Source organism: Lonchura striata, chromosome 15, assembly GCF_050655825.1.
Source record: "Lonchura striata isolate lonStrDom1 chromosome 15, ASM5065582v1, whole genome shotgun sequence".
NCBI lineage: Eukaryota > Metazoa > Chordata > Aves > Passeriformes > Estrildidae > Lonchura > Lonchura striata.
The window spans coordinates 14,304,966-14,322,581 of record NC_140717.1 but is presented as its reverse complement, the minus strand read 5'-3'; the positions used below and the strand labels follow the sequence as shown (position 1 = coordinate 14,322,581).

At 51.6% G+C, this 17,616-nt stretch overlaps 1 protein-coding gene across 16 annotated transcripts in view; it reads left to right on the top strand.

Annotated features, from left to right (window-relative positions):
* PITPNM2 (phosphatidylinositol transfer protein membrane associated 2) overlaps nt 1-14,830 on the top strand; it is a 122,223-nt gene extending 107,393 nt beyond the window's left edge. For 10 of the 16 annotated variants that reach the window (XM_085593325.1, XM_077787259.2, XM_085593320.1 and 7 more), the window contains 10 exons: nt 3,131-3,295; nt 5,093-5,296; nt 6,985-7,133; nt 9,726-9,842; nt 10,516-10,632; nt 10,985-11,133; nt 11,781-11,930; nt 12,008-12,191; nt 13,412-13,540; nt 13,806-14,830. In XM_085593325.1, the coding sequence (XP_085449451.1) occupies nt 3,131-3,295; nt 5,093-5,296; nt 6,985-7,133; nt 9,726-9,842; nt 10,516-10,632; nt 10,985-11,133; nt 11,781-11,930; nt 12,008-12,191; nt 13,412-13,540; nt 13,806-14,138 (1,697 nt within the window). In that variant the 3' untranslated portion in view covers nt 14,139-14,830. The remainder of the gene's footprint in view (nt 1-3,130; nt 3,296-5,092; nt 5,297-6,984; nt 7,134-9,725; nt 9,843-10,515; nt 10,633-10,984; nt 11,134-11,780; nt 11,931-12,007; nt 12,192-13,411; nt 13,541-13,805) is intronic. The other 6 variants (XM_085593326.1, XM_085593324.1, XM_021532743.4 and 3 more) reach the window with 4 other exon arrangements.
* Nucleotides 14,831-17,616: the final 2,786 nt, after the last annotated feature.

The window sequence follows — 17,616 nt, the reverse complement described above, 5'->3', positions numbered from 1 at the left end:
TGCTCTGCTGGGAGGGTGCTCAGGGCACTGCTCCAGCCAGGCTCCTCTTCCTCGCTCTGCTCCAGTGGCCCTGAGGCAGCCCTGAGTCACAGGACAAAGTGCAGTAGACAAGGGCACCTCTGTCCTCACCAAGGGACAGAGGAACAGCTCATCTTGATAAAGGTCTTGCTGCTGCTGGACCTCCTGGCTTCCCTCTGGGCTTGCCTGGAAAGCCTCCCCGTGGCTGAGCCGTGGCTGGGGATGCACCCTGGGGTGCAGGAGGCTTCCCATGGCTCCTGTTGGGAACACCTGGCTGCAGGTGCTGGGGTCTGCCTGTGCCAGCATGGCAGATCTGTGCCATCCCACCCTGCTCACCACCCTCCCCAAGAAAGCCCCCGTGGTTTCAAAATTCCTGCACAAGAGACATGATGCAGAGAATACACAAATTCAGGAAATGTGCTGTTAGCTTTGTGGGTTTTTTCTGCGAGTCAGGTCTCAGGATTTTCTTTGGAAGTTGCTGTCACTGCAGCTTTGGTGTGGAGGAAGCTTTTCTGAGTAGGTTGTAATGCATAAAACAGGTTTTTCTCCACATTTCCCACCCTGCCTTTTCCTGGCCTTTGTTTTTCTCAGAAACTGTCCTTTCTCAGGGACAGAGGGTGTGTAGCTTGGGGAAAGGGAGAAGCACAAAAGCACCCTGAGTGGGCAGGAGCAAGGGAGCACTGTCAGGTGGCACCTTGTCCCCTCAGAGCTGACTCCTTGTCCCCTCGGAGCTGCCTCCTGAACTGAAGGGTTCAGCAATGCTGAAACATCTCAGGCTTTAACAGGAATGGGAATTGTTCCTCTGGTGACACCAGGATGGGGCTGGAAGGGCTGCTGAGGTTGGGTGCTTTTGCTGCAAACTCATTATATTCCAAAATCCCTGGTCAGCCCAGGAAAACGAGATTGGCTAAAAAAAAAAAACCAACAGGCCCAAAATCTCACTGTTTCTTCCTTTATTCACTTTCTGGGTTCTCAATAAGGAGTTGAAGTTCAGGCAGAGCTAAGTGCAAAAAATTAATGGAGTCAAAGCTGTGACCACCCCAGGCAGGTCACTTTGGGCCCAGCCTTTTCTCTGTAGCACTCCTGAACTGTCTTCTTAATTCAAGCCACAGGTGCTTTAGGTTAAAGCAAAGGAAGAAGTTCAGGTTTCTTTGCTGGTCAAACCTGAATCTGGCATTTTTCCTGACACAGACAAAGCCAAACCTCTCCTCACATCTGAGGAGATCCAGGGAAGGTGATGATCATCACCTGTGTTGGGGCTCCCATTTGGTGACACGAGAGCAGGACATAGGCAAGAGAGTGGAGAGGGAGGGGTGATCAGAGAAGAGAGGGTTCTTCCAGGTGCCCCAGCAAGGGGAATGAGACCCTTTACCCTTGAGACCTTTGTGGGGTTCCTGTTTTCCACTTGGATTGCCTCCTCTTGCTCATGCTGGTGTTTTGTACAGTCAGAAAACAGCACTGGCCTGGTGGGACTGGCTGGGTTGTGGATCCTGGTCACAGCAGCTCGAGGCAAGGTGGAAATTCGAGGGGGAGAGTGCTGAGAAAGTGATGCTGCTAAGGGCCTTTCAGGCACGCCGTGGGCTGTGTGTGCAGCTCATCATCAGGTCAGGCTCCCGCTAAGGCTCAGCTCTCACAGTCCACAAGGCTTTTACACAGAGCAGCTTGTGGCCTGATTTTCCCTGCAGAGAACAGAACTCTTTTACTGACACTTAGCCACACATTTTCTGCTTCATACGTTCCCTCTCCCTCGGCTGCAGCAGGATTTGTGTGGGCACAGATGCTGCTGCTGCGAACTGAGGGATTGGAGGGAGAAAATCAGTAGCCCCAAGCAAAAAAAAAAGACTGATATTAAAATAATCCAGTTGCTAAAACAACGCCCTGTGTCAGCCATGTGCCGGGGTTAAATCCAGGGATAATTAAAAAGGCTGGAATAGGTGGAGAGTGTTGATGTATGGCAGAAATGTGCTCACATTCCTTGTGATATCTCCTGCCTGATACCTGGGAATAAATTCAGGTGCTGCTCCTCAAGTGCAGCAGAGATGGGCAACCATAAAACCACAATGAATTGCTTTGCTTTTGCATGTTACTGCCACGCTGGTGCTGCCTGCTGTGGGCACCTGGTGCTGGCATTACAAACCTCTGCCCTGCAGGAGCTTGGGATATCCCACTTAATTCGGCCTCACAGCACCCACTGAAGGGTGGGTGCTCTTAGCACTGTTCAGAGACAAAACTGGAATGCAGAGATCTTAGTGTGACTTTCAGCATCTCTCGTTTTGCCCCTCCTGAGTGTCTGAGGTCCTTTTCCCTCCCATCCATATGTAAGGTCCATGTAAGCATGATTTTAAACCCTCTTTTCTGTATTTATGTACTGAGGGGTTCGGCCTAACTTGGTAAACCTCAGGTTGGGTTTTAAGAATCCAGACCTGCGTGTTGTACCAAAAAAGCTCTGTTTTCCTAGAGCCTGAGTACTCCCTGATCTGCTGACTCTGATGGGAGATGCAAGTGCCCAGCACCAAACTCCCTTCAGCAGCCCTTTCTCCAGATTAATGAGTGTTGGCTGTGTCCTTCAGCAGTAAAATACAAGTCCAAATTTAGTCTCTGCCAGGCATGAAGATGTTTTCTTGATTTTTGCTTTTTAATAACGCTTCCATCTTGGAGACATTCATTTAAATTTAAATATCTCAAGAAAACAAATACTTCTTTCTAAGGTTGTTTTTTTTTTTTTGTTTTCCTTACCTTGGTTATCTTGTCTCGATGTGAATGTATAAAATTGTGTATATTCACATCTGTATGTATGACACATGCTTGTTATTGCTGCTTGAACAAGTCTGCCTGGGTTTTTCTTTGGATCTGATTTTTGAGCTACTTACTTTGCTTCTCCCAATCAAAGACTGCTCCTCCAGCCACATGTCTCTGCGTGCTGTGCTATTTGCTTTCTTTTCTAACCAGAGCTCCAATGAAATGTGAGGTGTTTCTGTTCCATTCCAATCAGCTCTGAAAGGTTTTTGCACCCACCAGCTTTGTTTGCCTTCTTCCTCCCCCCCCCAAGTTCATCTTGCCCAGCCTCTGTCTGTTGGTCTAATATTTTGATTTCCCTGTTTCAACTTTGTAGCAGATGTTGTTCAGTCTCATGGTGCCGTCTTCATGGAAAACGCGTCCCTGTCCACCCCCATTTCAGCCCCTCAGTTCAGGGGCTTCCGGAGAGCCAGTGAGATCAGCATTGCCAGCCAGGTCTCAGGAATGGCAGACAGTTACACTGCTTCCAACATAGCCAACAGTAAGTGTTGCACCCCTCCGAGGCTCTGCTCTCAGAGCACGCTCCGGGCCGAGCAGCTTCTGTCCGTCCGTCTGTCCGGGGGGTGCCTCCCACCCATTACCAAAAGCTTGGAATTATTCTGGTTCTGCCCCAGTCAGTGCCTGTGGTACCACGTCCCCTGCAAGAACAGGTGATGTGCTTGGTGGCCACGCAGGGACCACGGCTGTGTTTTTATGCGTGTTGGACCTTGCTGGTGATGAATTGTTAAAGAGAAGGTGATGGTTGTGACTCTGAGCACCTTTTGGCTGCTGTGTGTGGCGAGGGTTAATCCACAGGGATGTTTCTGTGTTGCCACGGTAAGTTGGTAAGTCGTGCAGAACTGGTCGGGATCAGCACTTGAGACCAGATGGGTGATGCAGGATGTGGCTTGATGCAGATCCCTCAAATGTGGCCCACAAAAACAGGGATGAGTAAGCCCCTCTGTAACGCTGAAAGGCAAGGACAGGTTGGTTCAGAACAGAACATTTATTACTTTGCATTAGAAATTCAGCTCTTCTGCAGCCCGCAGGGCAGCTCCCAGTCAGTTATGACCCATTTCCCAGAGCTGAATGAGGAGTAAAAGGCATTTTTTATTTATTATTTTTCCCAAGACCTGTGTAACTTCCTAACTAATACAGTGAAGAACAGACTTTGTTAAGTGGAGAAGAACAGACTTTATCAATGGCTCAGCTCTTTCTTTGTTTCAGCTCAGGTATGAAATGAACATTGTGTCCTCATGGACCTCTGGCAACTCAGACCAAAAAAGGGCTGAATACTCAAAAAAACCCCCAAAAACCACAAAAAAAAGCAAAACAAAACCTAAAAAAAAAAACATATGAGGAAATTTTCAGCCCAAACTCTATTCCCAGAAGGTATCAAAAATGTAGAGATGCATTCCTGGCACGGACTGTGAATTACTCACTCCATCATTAATTGCTAAGGTTAATAATGCTCCCGGAGGCAGGTAGGAGTTGTTGAAGGTCTGTGGGCGCTGCTCAGGGGCTGCTGGAACCTCCTGCCCTGTTTGAGGCAAAACTCAGAACTAAAAGTCCTTCTCTGACAAACGAGGTTTTCCTGCTCAAAGCGTGTCCAAGAGCCGACACCGTGCTCCCCGTGTGCCTCCTTTTACTTGTCCTGACATCCTGCCAAGCACTGCTAAGTAGGAATCTGCTTGGGAAGCAGCTCCTGGGGGAGAAGGTGTTTGTTTTGTGCTGCTTTCCCAGCCACGGGGAGCTGCTGGGCTGGGCTGGCACACAGTGGTGGTTCATGGGGAGGTGTTTTTTGTTGGGGTGATGCCCCGAGGCCGGCGTGTCCCAGAGAGATGTTGTCCTGAGCTGCAGCAGGGCTCACACAACACTCACCTCTGCTTTCCCCATGCTCTCCCTCCTTGTGCAGCATCTGTTTTGTGTAATTTATTCCTCCACACAGCCATCAAAGCCCGTTCCTGACATCAGGGAGGAAGAGTCTTCCCTCGACTCCGAGTGTCCCCCGAGCTCTGGCTCTGCCTTGGCTGCTCTTGCTCTCAGCCTCGTTGGTGTGGTGGTACCATGGAGCCGTGGCACTGAGGGCTGGATGTGATCCCTGCTTATCCCAGGGAGGGCTGGAGGAAGGTCGGAGGGGCACTGAAAAACCACAGCTCCCTCCCAGGAGCCTCCCTAGGGGTGCAGCTCCCCTGGTACTGTGAGTTTGTGGAGGATGACATCGGTGTGTGCCATAATAATAAGTGATTTCTGCTTTTACTTTTTTTTTTTTTTTTTCTATTTTATTTTTCCCTTTTAGAAACCAAACAACACCTTAATCATTGTAGGGGGTTTAGCCTTCTGTCCCAACTTGCCCTCCCTCACAAATCCCCTACCCAAACCTCGTTCAGGAGGCGTAGGCAGCATAAACACAAAATCCCTGCCAAGGGAAGGAAGCTCAAAGGGCCACGGAGCCGGGCTGCAGGCTGTGCTCTTCGGATTCCAGACCTGGACATCGAGACAGGTATTCTGGAGAGATCCACTCCTGGGTGCCTCCTCTCTCATTTGGTACTCACAGAATTCACAACAAATCTCTGCGCTTCACTGAGGCACTTGCGGTTTCTGATTACATCTTAACAAGCATTTCTGTCACTTGGCCCTGAAGATCCATCATAACACTGCTAACAACTTGGCAGGAGCAGGAATTCTTCTGGGCACAGCTGAGGGGACAACGCTTCTGCCTCCATCGCTGTCTTTTGAGCATGGAAGAGTCAGTCCTGTCTGCTTCCTGTAAAGAATCTGAAATTACCCAGGCTGGGGACTTGCATGAGAAATGAAAGTTGGGACATGACCAGGAGCTGTCAGTTTGGAAGGCAGGGAATCAGAAGTGGCTGCGAGGAGGTGCCTGTGAGCTCTGGAAAAGCCACACTGCTCTGTCAAACCTTGCTCCTCCCTCCCACAGCTCTTCAGAAAAGTGGGGACTGTCAGGGTGAGGGTGGCCTGGCACCTGGCACAGCCAGGGCTGGGCTGTGGGGATGTGCTGAATCCACATCCCTCTGCATTTGCTGTGCTGGGAGCTCTGTGCAGGTCTCTGGAAGGAGCTGGTAGATCCATCTTTTCAGTTCAGCATCACTGCTCATCATCAGCCAGATTTCCCTTTGCAGAGGGGTGTGTTGGATCGTACCTTAAACCTGGCAGCTTTCCTGGAAGTCCTTAAAAAGGGAACATTGTCACAGAGACAAACCAAGCTTGAGGAAGCCCTTGTCAAAGCCCCAGCTTGCATCCTGCATGCAAACACAAACAAAATTCTTCTGCTGCTCTCTTGATCTCCATCTTTTCTTTCCTTGGCTGCTTTTCTGGGCTGGAGTGCACAGGCATTGAGGACTCCTTGCTGCTGGAAAGCAGCCCATGGCTTTGGGTTCTGAGGTTTTGGACTGAGAATGCTAATTTCCAGGGATTGGGGCAGGATGTGTGTGGGGTGTCCAGGGTGAAGGGTGGCTGTCAGACTCCTGCCTGCGAGCTGTTGGCTCCCCAGGGGAGAAACTTGTCTGTTTTGTTTATATCCCTGTCCCCCACTAAATCCCAGTGTATTTTTCAATCTCCCATGCAATGAAGTCCCAATATTCCCAGGTACTTTCTTGTTGTCCACCAGAGGCCGTGCCCCTGGGAAGGCCGGGCTGCACATCCCGGTCACCCAGGAGGGCAATAAGAATTTGTTGGGGACTACCAGTCCCGTCAGCACGTGCCATATTCCCTGCCTTGTGGTGCCTTGTAGCATCCTGTGGATTCCCAGTATTCAGTCCTCTTTAGCGTGGCCAATACCTGGATGCAATTCCCTGGTAAAGCTAAAGGAGTTGGAAGCAGGGCTGGAGACGGGCAGAGCACACCCGCCCATCCTTCCTCCCACAGCTCCAGGGAGATGTGTCGCTGTCTTTATGTTTTGGCTCGTTGCACAGGAGCCTTGAGCCCCTTCCCTGGGGTCTGGACTAACAGCCAATTGACCTGCAGTGCCTTCCTCTTTGCTTAAAGAGGGGAGAGCTCACTGCTGGTGGCCGTGTGCTCCTCCCTTGGTGCGAGCAAACACCAAGCCCTGGGTCGCTTGTCCCCCAGAGCAGTAGGAGCAGCCTCCTGGCATACCTGGAGCAAGGAGCCAGAGCCCTGAAATCCCTTCTGTGAACCCCCTTTGTCTGAAAGAGTGTTTTGCTCCTGTAGTTGCTGCCAAGTGGTGGGGAACCAAACGGATCGACTACGCCCTGTACTGCCCCGACGCCCTCACGGCTTTCCCGACCGTGGCTCTGCCTCACCTCTTCCACGCCAGCTACTGGGAGTCCACGGACGTTGTCTCCTTCCTGCTCAGACAGGTACAGTCATCCCCTGTCCCTCATCTCCCTTGGGCTGAAAAATGCTTAAGGCTCTTTGTTTTTTCCAGTGCACCTTCCATGAGACTTGTTGATGTACAGAGGTGAAAAAATAACACTTTGCCTCTGCAGATCTGTTTTCTTCCCATCTTTTTTTCCCTCACCTGTGGTGTTGGAGCTGCACACATACAGATTTCATGGACGTGCTGTCACATCTGTTTGGTTTGGGGCTGGGTTTATCATCAGAGCAGGTTTCAGGTGGGCTCACTGGGGATCCATGGACAGAGCAGTTTCCTATCACATCCATAGTGGCAAAGGTCAGTGGCACTTGTTTCTTGAACTGATCTGTGTGCCAGGTCAGATCTCAAGTCTGAAACTGAAACTTCTCAAAGGACAAATAAAACCAGCACCAGATACAATAAAACCAAAGGGGAAGTTTTATATGAATTCAACATGAATTGATAGGCAGAATGCAGTTCTCCATTTTGCCTAAGTTATTGTTGTCTCCTCTAGGAGCTCACTGGGATTTAGTCTTCATTCCTGCAGCACAAAGCAGTTCTAGGGCCAGGAGAATGGGGATTGCTGGTGTCTGGAGTCTGACATCTTCGATTTTATCAACCTATATTTGGCCTAAAATTCAAATTTACTGTCTAAAATGTGTTTTCCCCTAAAAGAAATACTTTCCCTTCAGTTCCTTGGGGATGAGGAGTAGTTATTAGCCTTAAAAAATATAAACTCCCTAGAGCATGCCACTTAGACCATGGAGCCGGAAAAAACAAAACTCAGAGCAACTCTGTGGTTTGTGTTGCCCACTTTGGTGCCGGGTTTGCTTTGTGTTACCTCAGCTTTTAAATCCTCCCTGTTCTCCTCCAGCCTCCTCTGCTGCAGCTCTCAGTTATTTATGATTCTGTTGGCAACCTTCCTTTCAGTATTATCTTCCAAATAGTGTGAGAACCATAAACAGCAGCGGTGGCAGCTGAGCAGTGCTGATAATCCAGTGAGACCCTTCTGTCCCCAGGCTGTGCCTGCACACTCCTGCCTGGATGGTCCCACATCCAGCCCAGCCTAACAGGGCAGGAAAGAAGAGAGAACTCTCATTGTGCACAAGGGGGAACAGTCATGACAGTCTCATACACAAAATGTTCCACTTGGGAAACAGTCAATTATTCAGGTTTCAGCCCAAACCTGGGTCTGTAGCACTGTGTGGTGTTTCAAGCCTTGTGGCTTGGGTAGCTGGAGGTACCTCTCCATCCATTCTAAGCCTGCTGGTGGCTGCCTGGGTAGTCTGGCACCCCCTTGTCTCTGTCCTGCCTCTTTGCCTTGAGACCTGGGTTTTTTCTCATCTTTTGTATTCTCACTGTCCTTCACCAGCACCACACAACTGATTCCCCTAATAAGGACTTGTTTCTAATGGCCTTTGAAAGTCATCTCTGGACGAAATGTAAAAAGAAGCTGTTGAATAGTTTTAGTCTCCAAAGATTAAATCTTGTTAAAACAAGCCCAGATAGGATCCAAAATACATTCCTGATTTGAATAATTTTCAGTAAAATTTGTTCTTTTGTTTACATTGGATTTCCATGCGCTTCCACCCCAGCAGGCTCATCCTCCCTGGGGTCCTTTTTCCATTTCCCTGGATGAAAACCAGCTTCAGCTCTGCAAAGGAGCTGGCCCGTGTCAGCCAAGCTCAGCTGGAGAGCTGCTGACCTCAGAGAACATGTTCAGGACCTTGTAAAAGAGCCCACATTTAGGAGGCTTCTTAATTTTTTGGTCACTAAGGTCTACTGGCAATTTTGGAGTTCTGTGTGCAGGGTCACCTCCCAGTCCTGCAGTGCTGTGAGTCTTTGTGGCGTCTCCCAGCCTTTGGGTGTTATTCTTCCTTTTCAGCTCTAGAGGTTAAGAGCAACCTAGGTAGGAGTTAACCCTCCTCTCTCCATGTCCCTGCCTCCCATCCCTGTCCATGCCCTGGTGACAGGCAGGAATTGCCCCACAGAACTGGCTGGTTGGCAGTCATGTCCCACCAGCACGAAATCCTGGGGTTCTGTCAGCCAGGATGGACAGACAGCCTGGGCTCTGCCTCACATGCAGCCAAGCCAGCTCCCTGTGTGCCTCCACAGGGGTCAGATCAGTGAGAGGAGCAAAAGCCATGGGACAAGAGTTGGGAATTTCAGGAGGAATTAGAAAAGAGCTGAAGGAACAGCATCTGTCGGCATGCAGCCAGTCAGAGCAGCTGGTGCTGGATCTGTTACGGGATGGGGGAGGCTCGTGTTCCCTTGCAGACCGTGGGAAGGGACTAATGAATCCCTGGAGGAAGGGCAGGTATCTTAGTGCAGAGCTCATCCTGCTCTCTTTGAGTCAGTTTTGTACCTCCTGACAGTCCCCAAAGCCTGCATCCCAGCCAGGATGAAGTCAGCGCTGGCCACAGGCTTTGCCCGTGCAGAAAAGGCCACTTGTCCTGTCCAGCCTGCAAGCTGACAAGGCAAACGCCCAGCAGCAAACTCAGGGGCCTCTCTGCAGGCACTGCCCTTCCTCCCTGCAGGCTCAGGAGATGCAGAACAGGAGAGGGCTGACGCCTTGGTGGGATCTGTCCTCCTGCAGGTGATGAGACACGAGAACTCGAGTGTTTTGGAGCTGGATGGGAAGGAGGTGTCTGTCTTCACCCCCTCCAAGCCCCGTGAGAAGTGGCTCCGCAAGAGGACGAACGTGAAGCTCCGGGTAAGGAGGGTCGTGGGGCTGCACAAGCTGCCCTGATCTGGGCTGCACAGACTGTTCTGAGGGCGTGGCACAGACAGAGGCTTGTGTTGTTGCATTGCTGGGCTGTTCTAGTGGTTATATCCTACCTGGGTGCCTGTAAAAGAGCAATGTTGAAGATGTGTGTCAGCAAGGTCTCTTAGCCTTGAGTCTCTTACAGGAAACGTTGGCTGTGGGTCAGGGAACGAGTCAGAACGGAACATCTTTCAAAGTCCAATAATACCAGTTCTCAGCTCAGTAAATGCCCTTTGCTCCCAGTAAAGTCTCCAGTTTCTGAGAGGGCAATTCTGTGCTAGAACTCCAACAACATCAGCAGATTTCTCTGGCAGCTGTGTGTATTTCCTCTTAATTCCATAGTGTGAGAGTTAATAGAGAGTATCAGGATTGCACGTACAACCTGCCATGGAAATTGGCTCTCCAGCACTCCAATCCACCCATCAGTTCAGGGCACAGGGCCTCACCTCTGCCACAGGTCAAATGCTTTCCCAGAGCTGAGTGTAGAGTGGAGGGAGGGGAATGGCACAGAGAAACCCATGCTCCAATTTGTCCAGTTATGTTTGGCATTTCCCTGTGAGGTTATCCTTTGCTGCGAACTGTTTATTTCTTCTTTTTCCTCCTCCCTCCTTGCCTCGTGCAGAACGTCACAGCCAACCACAGGATCAACGACACCATTGCTAATGAGGATGGGCCCCAGACCTTAACTGGGAGGTTCATGTATGGTCCACTGGACATGGTCACACTCACAGGAGAGAAGGTACCCTGTGTGTTGGGGGGTTGTCACCATGTGGTGACAACTGTGGGACAGAGGTGGTGCTGGTCAGTGCTCCCGTGGTCCCTGCTGGGGTTTGCTGCACTTGCGTCCTGGCCTGGTTCTCCTGCTCAGCCTTGTGGGTGCCTCCCACTGGAAACAGCATTTTTCATGGAGGTGTCACCACCGAGGGCAGGTTTCATTCCAGCCCCTGATGTTTGGGTGCTGCCCAGCTCAGATCCGTGCAGTGCAGAGGGTGGGAGCAGGACCAACCCTGCTGCCACCCAAAGGGGCTCGGGTGGGGTGTCCCTGTGCCCGGCCTGTCCCACTGGGGGTGACACAGCCTCGCTGTCCCCAGGTGGACATCCACATCATGACCCAGCCGCCATCGGGGGAGTGGGTGTACTTTGACACGGAGATCAGCAACAGCAGTGGCAGGATTTCCTACGTGATCCCCGAGGAGCGGCGCCTGGGCATCGGCGTCTACCCCGTCAAGATGGTGGTCAGGTGAGGGGCCTGGGGCTTGCAGGAGGAGCGGGGAGGAATTGGATGGCTGTAGAACATGGGTCCCTCCTGTTGCTGGGTGGGTTCAGAGCCTGGTTTGCCAGCAACAGAGGCAAAGCCATTTGTACTCTGCAGCTGTAAGGGGAAAATGCACATTTTATTCTGGCTCCTGCATCAGCACCAGCACGGGAATTGAGCTCCCGCTGCAGGAGCAGGTCTTCTGCACCACAGGGCCTCGTGGCCATCTGCAAAACTGCACGACTGAGCATATTTTAAAGATCATAAACTTGTCCTTGAGGGACAGGACTTTGTACTCATGATGATTCACAGCCCAGGGGCTCCAGCTCAGCTCCACTGGTGGTGTTGGGCTCTGGGAGGAGGAGGAGGGGAGCATTTTCTTGGTGGTGAACCCAGCAATGTTTTTCTGGGGGTAATTTCTGAGTCTCTGCTGCCAAGGAGTGCTAATCCATCCTCACTTGAACACAGAGACCCTCACACAGTGCCTCTTCCTGCTCTAACCAAGGGTGGCATCACTGATGGAGCCTTTGGGTCAGATGTGGGAGCTGCTTTGGGCACGTGGTGCTCCGCAGGTCCTGGTGACGCCTTCTGGATATTTTGATGCCTCTAAACACCTGCATCCCTTCCCTCAGGGGTGACCACACGTTTGCTGACAGCTACATCACGGTGCTGCCCAAGGGGACGGAGTTTGTGGTGTTCAGCATCGACGGCTCCTTCGCAGCCAGCGTGTCCATCATGGGCAGCGACCCCAAAGTCCGCGCCGGGGCCGTGGACGTTGTAAGGTCAGGGCAGGGCCTGGGGCGCTTGATCTGACACCGGCCTTGCTCTGCAGCCCATTGACTCGTGGCTTTCTTTCCAGGCACTGGCAAGACCTCGGCTACCTCATTATCTATGTCACGGGCCGCCCTGACATGCAGAAGCAGAGGGTGGTGGCGTGGTTAGCACAGCACAACTTCCCCCATGGGATCGTGTCCTTCTGCGACGGGCTGGTGCACGACCCGCTGCGGCACAAGGCCAACTTCCTGAAGTCCCTCATCACCGACGTAAGCCTGCCCCTGCTGAGGCACGGTCGTGGCACGGGTTTAGATTGCTCCTCGTCCAACCGCCGCTGTCAGCACCAGTCTCTTGGCAGCAATGTGACCTGCAGTGGAAGATTAATCTGTTCATTTTATTTTCATTCCTTTATTGCTCTACAAAAGTGTCTGTGCTGTTAAATTGTGTTGCCTCTGCTCTGCACTGCTCCATTTCATCACTGTTCCTCTAACCCCTAATGGAACAGAGGCAGTAGAGCTTCCCTTCCCCCTCCACTTGCACTTTTTTCACCTGCTTGGTGGCTTTTGGCTTCCTGTGGTAGAGACAGTGGGACTAAGAGGGGATGGAGCTGCTGCAGAAATGGCTTTGCTGGTAGACTCCACAGAGATCTTCCAGGCCTTTGACCCTTGGGAGGTCCTGATACTGCTCAGCCCAGAGCCTCAGGGAAGCTCCAGATAGATCAAAGTTTTTTGTGTCTGGCAGGTAAAGGAGCTGCCAGTATCCCAAGCACTTGCCCTGCCTTGATTAGCAGGAAAAGCCTGTCCTTAACTTCCTTAGACTCCCTTTTTGGTCCGAGTGTCAGTGAAGGGAACAGCTGGCCTTCAGTTGCTCTCTGGTCCTCTGCAAGTTTGGGACCAGGGTCAAAAATCATTTTTCCATCTCCTTGATCTCTGGTCCTGGGCTCAAAGGTGGCCAGTGTGTGGTGGCACCAATGTCCACACCTCCCCTGCCAGTCCCTGCTCCAGCCCACTACAGGAGGGGTTGTCCAGGAGCTGCTCTCTGCTTGGAGTAGAGGCAAAGAGGTATCCCTGAAAAGCAGCAGGTTTTGCTGTCTCTCCCTTCTTCCCCTGCCCAGCAGGTAACAGCAGCTTGGCTGTGGAGGGGAGCATTCCTGGCTAACGATTCCTGCACAGGCTTGCAGCTCCTCTCCCCCAGTGACAGCGGGGAAGTGTGCAGCATCCTTGCCCCCTGCAGACCTCAAGAGAAGGCCATGGATCAGCAAGTGGAGATCTGCTCTTGTATCACTGTCACTCCTCTTGTCACGGCCTGTAAACATCCCCAGCTCTGTTAATTAGCTCTTCCCTGGGTGGTTCATTACCCAGCTGGGGACTTGCATTACTTCCAGTGACCTGAGATTCCCACAAATGCTATTGGAAAACCCAAAGCCCGGCCTGCTGAGCAGCATGGGGTGCCAGTGTGTTCTGACCCCGTGCTGCTTTCTGTCCCCCAGCTGCACATGAGGATCCACGCAGCGTATGGATCCACCAAGGACATCTCCGTGTACAGCTCCATCAGCCTCCCACCCACCCACATCTACATCGTTGGCCGACCCACCAAGAAGCTGCAGAGCCAGTGTCAGGTAGGAGCCAACTTGGCTGAGCCCTGGAGGTGCTGCCAAGGGCCTCCCATGGGAGGGAGGTGGGAATTTGGTCATCACGAGTCTGGTGACTGAGCTAGCGTTGGCCAACAGGGCGGGAACTGTCCAGGCAGCAGGGCCACGTAATGGGTCTGAGCGGTTCCATGGCCGGTCACCCCAGAGAACCCGGCAGGGCGAACATCTCTGGCCGCCAGTGGCTCTCAGGGAAACGTGTCCCACCCCTCTAACGCCTGCCCTCACCCCACAGTTCATCACGGAGGGCTACGCAGCCCACCTGGCCCAGCTGGAGTACAACCACCGCGCGCGCCCCGCCAAGAACACCACGCGCATGGCGCTGCGCAAGGGCAGCTTCGGGCTGCCCAGCCAGGCCGAGTTCCTGCGCAAGAGGAACCACCTGCTGCGCACCATCTCCTCCCAGCCCGCGGCCGCCGGCCACCGGCCCGAGCGCACCCAGAGCCAGTCGGACAGCGACAAGGACAGGGACAGGGAGCGCAGCCAGAGGAGCATGAGCATCGCCACGGGCTGCTGGGGCCGCAGCGCCGCGTCCCGGCTGGAGTCTGGCCTCTTGGGGCAGAAATAGCCAGGCCAGAGCCAGGATTGTCACCTGCAGCCACCAGAGGAGAAAAGGAAAGAGGGACGAGGCCAGTGTTTCGGGCTGGAAGGGTAAATATGGTGCTACTCTAATAAACACGGCGTTCTGGGAAGAGAGGGGATGTTTCCCACGCAGAGCGTGCAGGCCTTGCAGCGGAAGCGTCAGGTTTGTGCAGCGCGAGCCCGAGGAACAGCTGGAAAGCGGGGGGAAGTCTCCAGGTCAGGAGGGCGCTCTCTCCTGCCTCCCTCTCTCATCCAGGGTCAGTGACTGTAAATAGGTGCCTCCTCGCCTTGTTAGCCACCGCTGCCACACAGAGCCGCAGGAACAGGGCGCGAGGCCGGGGGAGCGTGTTCTGGGCTGTCCCGGGAGTCAGATGGGGGCTCTGGGGTGGGGTATCCGCCGCTCCCCCGGCCCCAGCCAGGGATTTGTTGTGGGCTGTGCCAGGCAGAGCAACCGAGAGCTTTTCCTGGACAGAGAGCTCCACGTGCAGCCACTTTCTGGAGGAGCTGGTGCAGTGCAAAGCTGAAGCTGCATCGAGGCCGTTGGCAGAGGCAGAATGTCGGCAGGTTCGTGCCCAGGACAGCGGGGTCGTTATTGTTATTACTGTTATTTTTTACACAGATCTTTTAGAAGCCGATGGAATTTAATGTGTTGACCTATTAAAAGAGGAATACAAGCTATTTTGTTTGAGCTGTTACAAACCTCAGACACTTAATTGCTGTTAAAGTCTCCAAATAGTCTCGCTATGTATTATTTCCAACAAGTAACCACCATATATTTGGAAGCAGCTGAAGGCACTCAGCAGCTGGATTACATTGCAGTTCTTCTCATCCAAATGCAGGGTCTGACTCTCTCAACGTCCACCTCTGAGATCTTTTTTCTTCCCAGGTTCTCTCCAAGTTCAGTAGCAGCTTTCATGGGAACTAGACTCGCTTCTTTTACCTATAGTTACTGAACTGTAAAACCTCATTGTTTTTTGCACTGATGATTTTTAGAATGGAAACCTGTTACCATCTCATGTAGCTACACCAGTGTTTGTAGTGCATGACAAAGAAATATTGCTAAGCCAGGGTGTGTGTGGATATCTATACATATATACATACACACACATATATATATGTATATATTAAAAAAAAAGCAATCTGTGCAGAAGTTTTTCCAGCAGTAAGGAGACTGTAAGGAAGCGTGCCAACAATGTCAGGCAACCTTAAGAAAAGGCCATATCTTAATTTTTCTGGTGTGTTTCTCAGTGGATGTGCCTGAGGCACTGGGTTTGCGCTGCTGGAGCGGGCGGGCGCGTGGCAGAGGACTGGCACCCCGGTGACACCCAGACAAGGACAGAGAACAGTGCCTGGAGCCAGGGCTTGCCAGAAAGCCCCTCAGTCCTGTCCCTCCCGGGGCCAGCAAAGGTGTTACCTCCTTGCACACACCTCCCGGGGCGGGGGGCATCCACACAGGGGCTTCCAGGTGCCCACTCACAGACTCCAGCTGGCCTCTTCACGTGGAGATTTTCTAGTCCTACCGAGCTCCCTGACTGTGTGTAACCCCGCTTTCCCCACCACACTCTCCTGTCTTTGTATCACTTTCTACTTACGAGGAATCTTATTTATAACAGAGAATTTTTTAGACTGGCTGCTTCATTTTCTTACCGGTTTCAATAAGAACGGTGCAGGACGGCCGCACTGAGATACACAGCACTGTGAACGCTGCTCTGCTCGCTGCCTCTGGGCCACGGTAGGCAAATCCAACTCATCCAGCTCATGTGTTCCTGGTGTGGAGGGTCCAGGCTGAGGCAGAGCAGGGACAGTGCGGAGCTGCCGCCGGCATCAGAGCCCCTGGAGCGCTCAGACCCAACTGCAAAACGTTGAACCACTTCTCTTTGGTAATTGTCCAAGTACAGAATGTACCTGATGACTTTTTGTTACCAGAAACGGACTTCCCTTTCTGCTGACTCAGCTTGGCTCTCTCTGAATGTACACCCAGAGCTTTTACTGGGTTTGAAAACAATGTGAATTTGTCCCAGCTTTTTGCTAGCCAAATGTTCTGTCAAACAGATGCCATCTGAGTAGGAAGCCAAGCCACAATCCATTCTGTGAAGTCACCAAACCACATCACTAAATAATTCCTGCAAATTTGGATATGGCCTTTGCAAAATTCACCTTTCCTCTGAGTCCAGAACCAAGGCATGACCTGTACATTTTCCAGTTGACAAGATGTTCACATTTCTTATGTGTAGATAGTGTAAAACAGGCGAATGTAAATGTTCAACATAAAAAGTGGATATATAAAATTGAAAGTTATTTATTTATGTAGAGGAAAAGGAGGGACTGGAACCTTCAGGGTTTATTAATATTTTAAAAATGTAGCTTTTTGTTTCAGGCATTATGTACAAAGCAATTATTTTATGGACCAAGTTTAATGTAACTGTCAATGAATGCAGAAGTGCAATATGATACTCACCCTCTCCATCACTTCATGTTTTAAACAGCTCCTAACAATTAGCCTGACAATCACAGCACCTCCGTCCTCATCCTTTGTTGAGCTTCTTGAACCTTGCCCGGGTCCTTCCCCTGGCCCCCCATCCGTTGCCATCGTACGGATCCAACACGGAGAAGCAATTGTAGAGCAGGACCTTTATTGCTGCAATAATTCCCTGGGAGGTGGGTGTAGTTACCAGGAAATAATGCCAGGAAGTTTTTCTTCACCACCTCAGTCCATCCCCGTCTCCATCGCTCAATCCTCAGCCGCCCCCATCTGGCACTCATCCCTCTGAAGCAGAGATCAACACTCACAGAACAATAGCAATAGTTTAACTCTGTGTTTATAACCTGTTTGTCCCGAGCTGTTTTGGAGAGCAATGCATGTGACCCGATGCCTTTCCACATGTATGGAAGAGGATCCGTTTGGATGTGGTGAGGGCAAGATGAATGTATATTCCATCCTTGCTAAAGGGGCACTGCCAGGGTAAAGACCTAATTTATCCTTGTTATGAGTAATTTGTTTGCTTGCAAAGGAGAGAATGGGAAGTTTCTTGTCCTCCTCCCTCGGCCGTTGTCTGGGCAGCCCTCGGTGACAGCCCACGTCCTGTTCTGCACATCAGCACAACACAGCCTCGGGCTTTGGGGTTGCTTTTCTGTTTCCATGGGAATCAAACTCTGCTGCAGAGCTCAGATTTTTTATGAAAAGCAGCTTTTTATATTACTGCACCCTTAGGCCAGACTTTCTACCTGATGCTGTCCCTTTAAAGTCTTTTAAAAATCCAGTGAGAGGAGCCCGCGCATTCCCTCCGAGTCATTTTCTGGGGTTTGCTCAGATCACTCAGTCAGATGAGGCAAAATCCTAATACCAAAAACCGTTTACAGTGTCGGGGGCACGAGCCCAGAGCAGGAATCAGCCAAAGGGTCACCACCACCCTCCCAGCAGCTGCCATGCTTGCTGTAGCAGCCCCTTCTTCAGGTATCGCCAC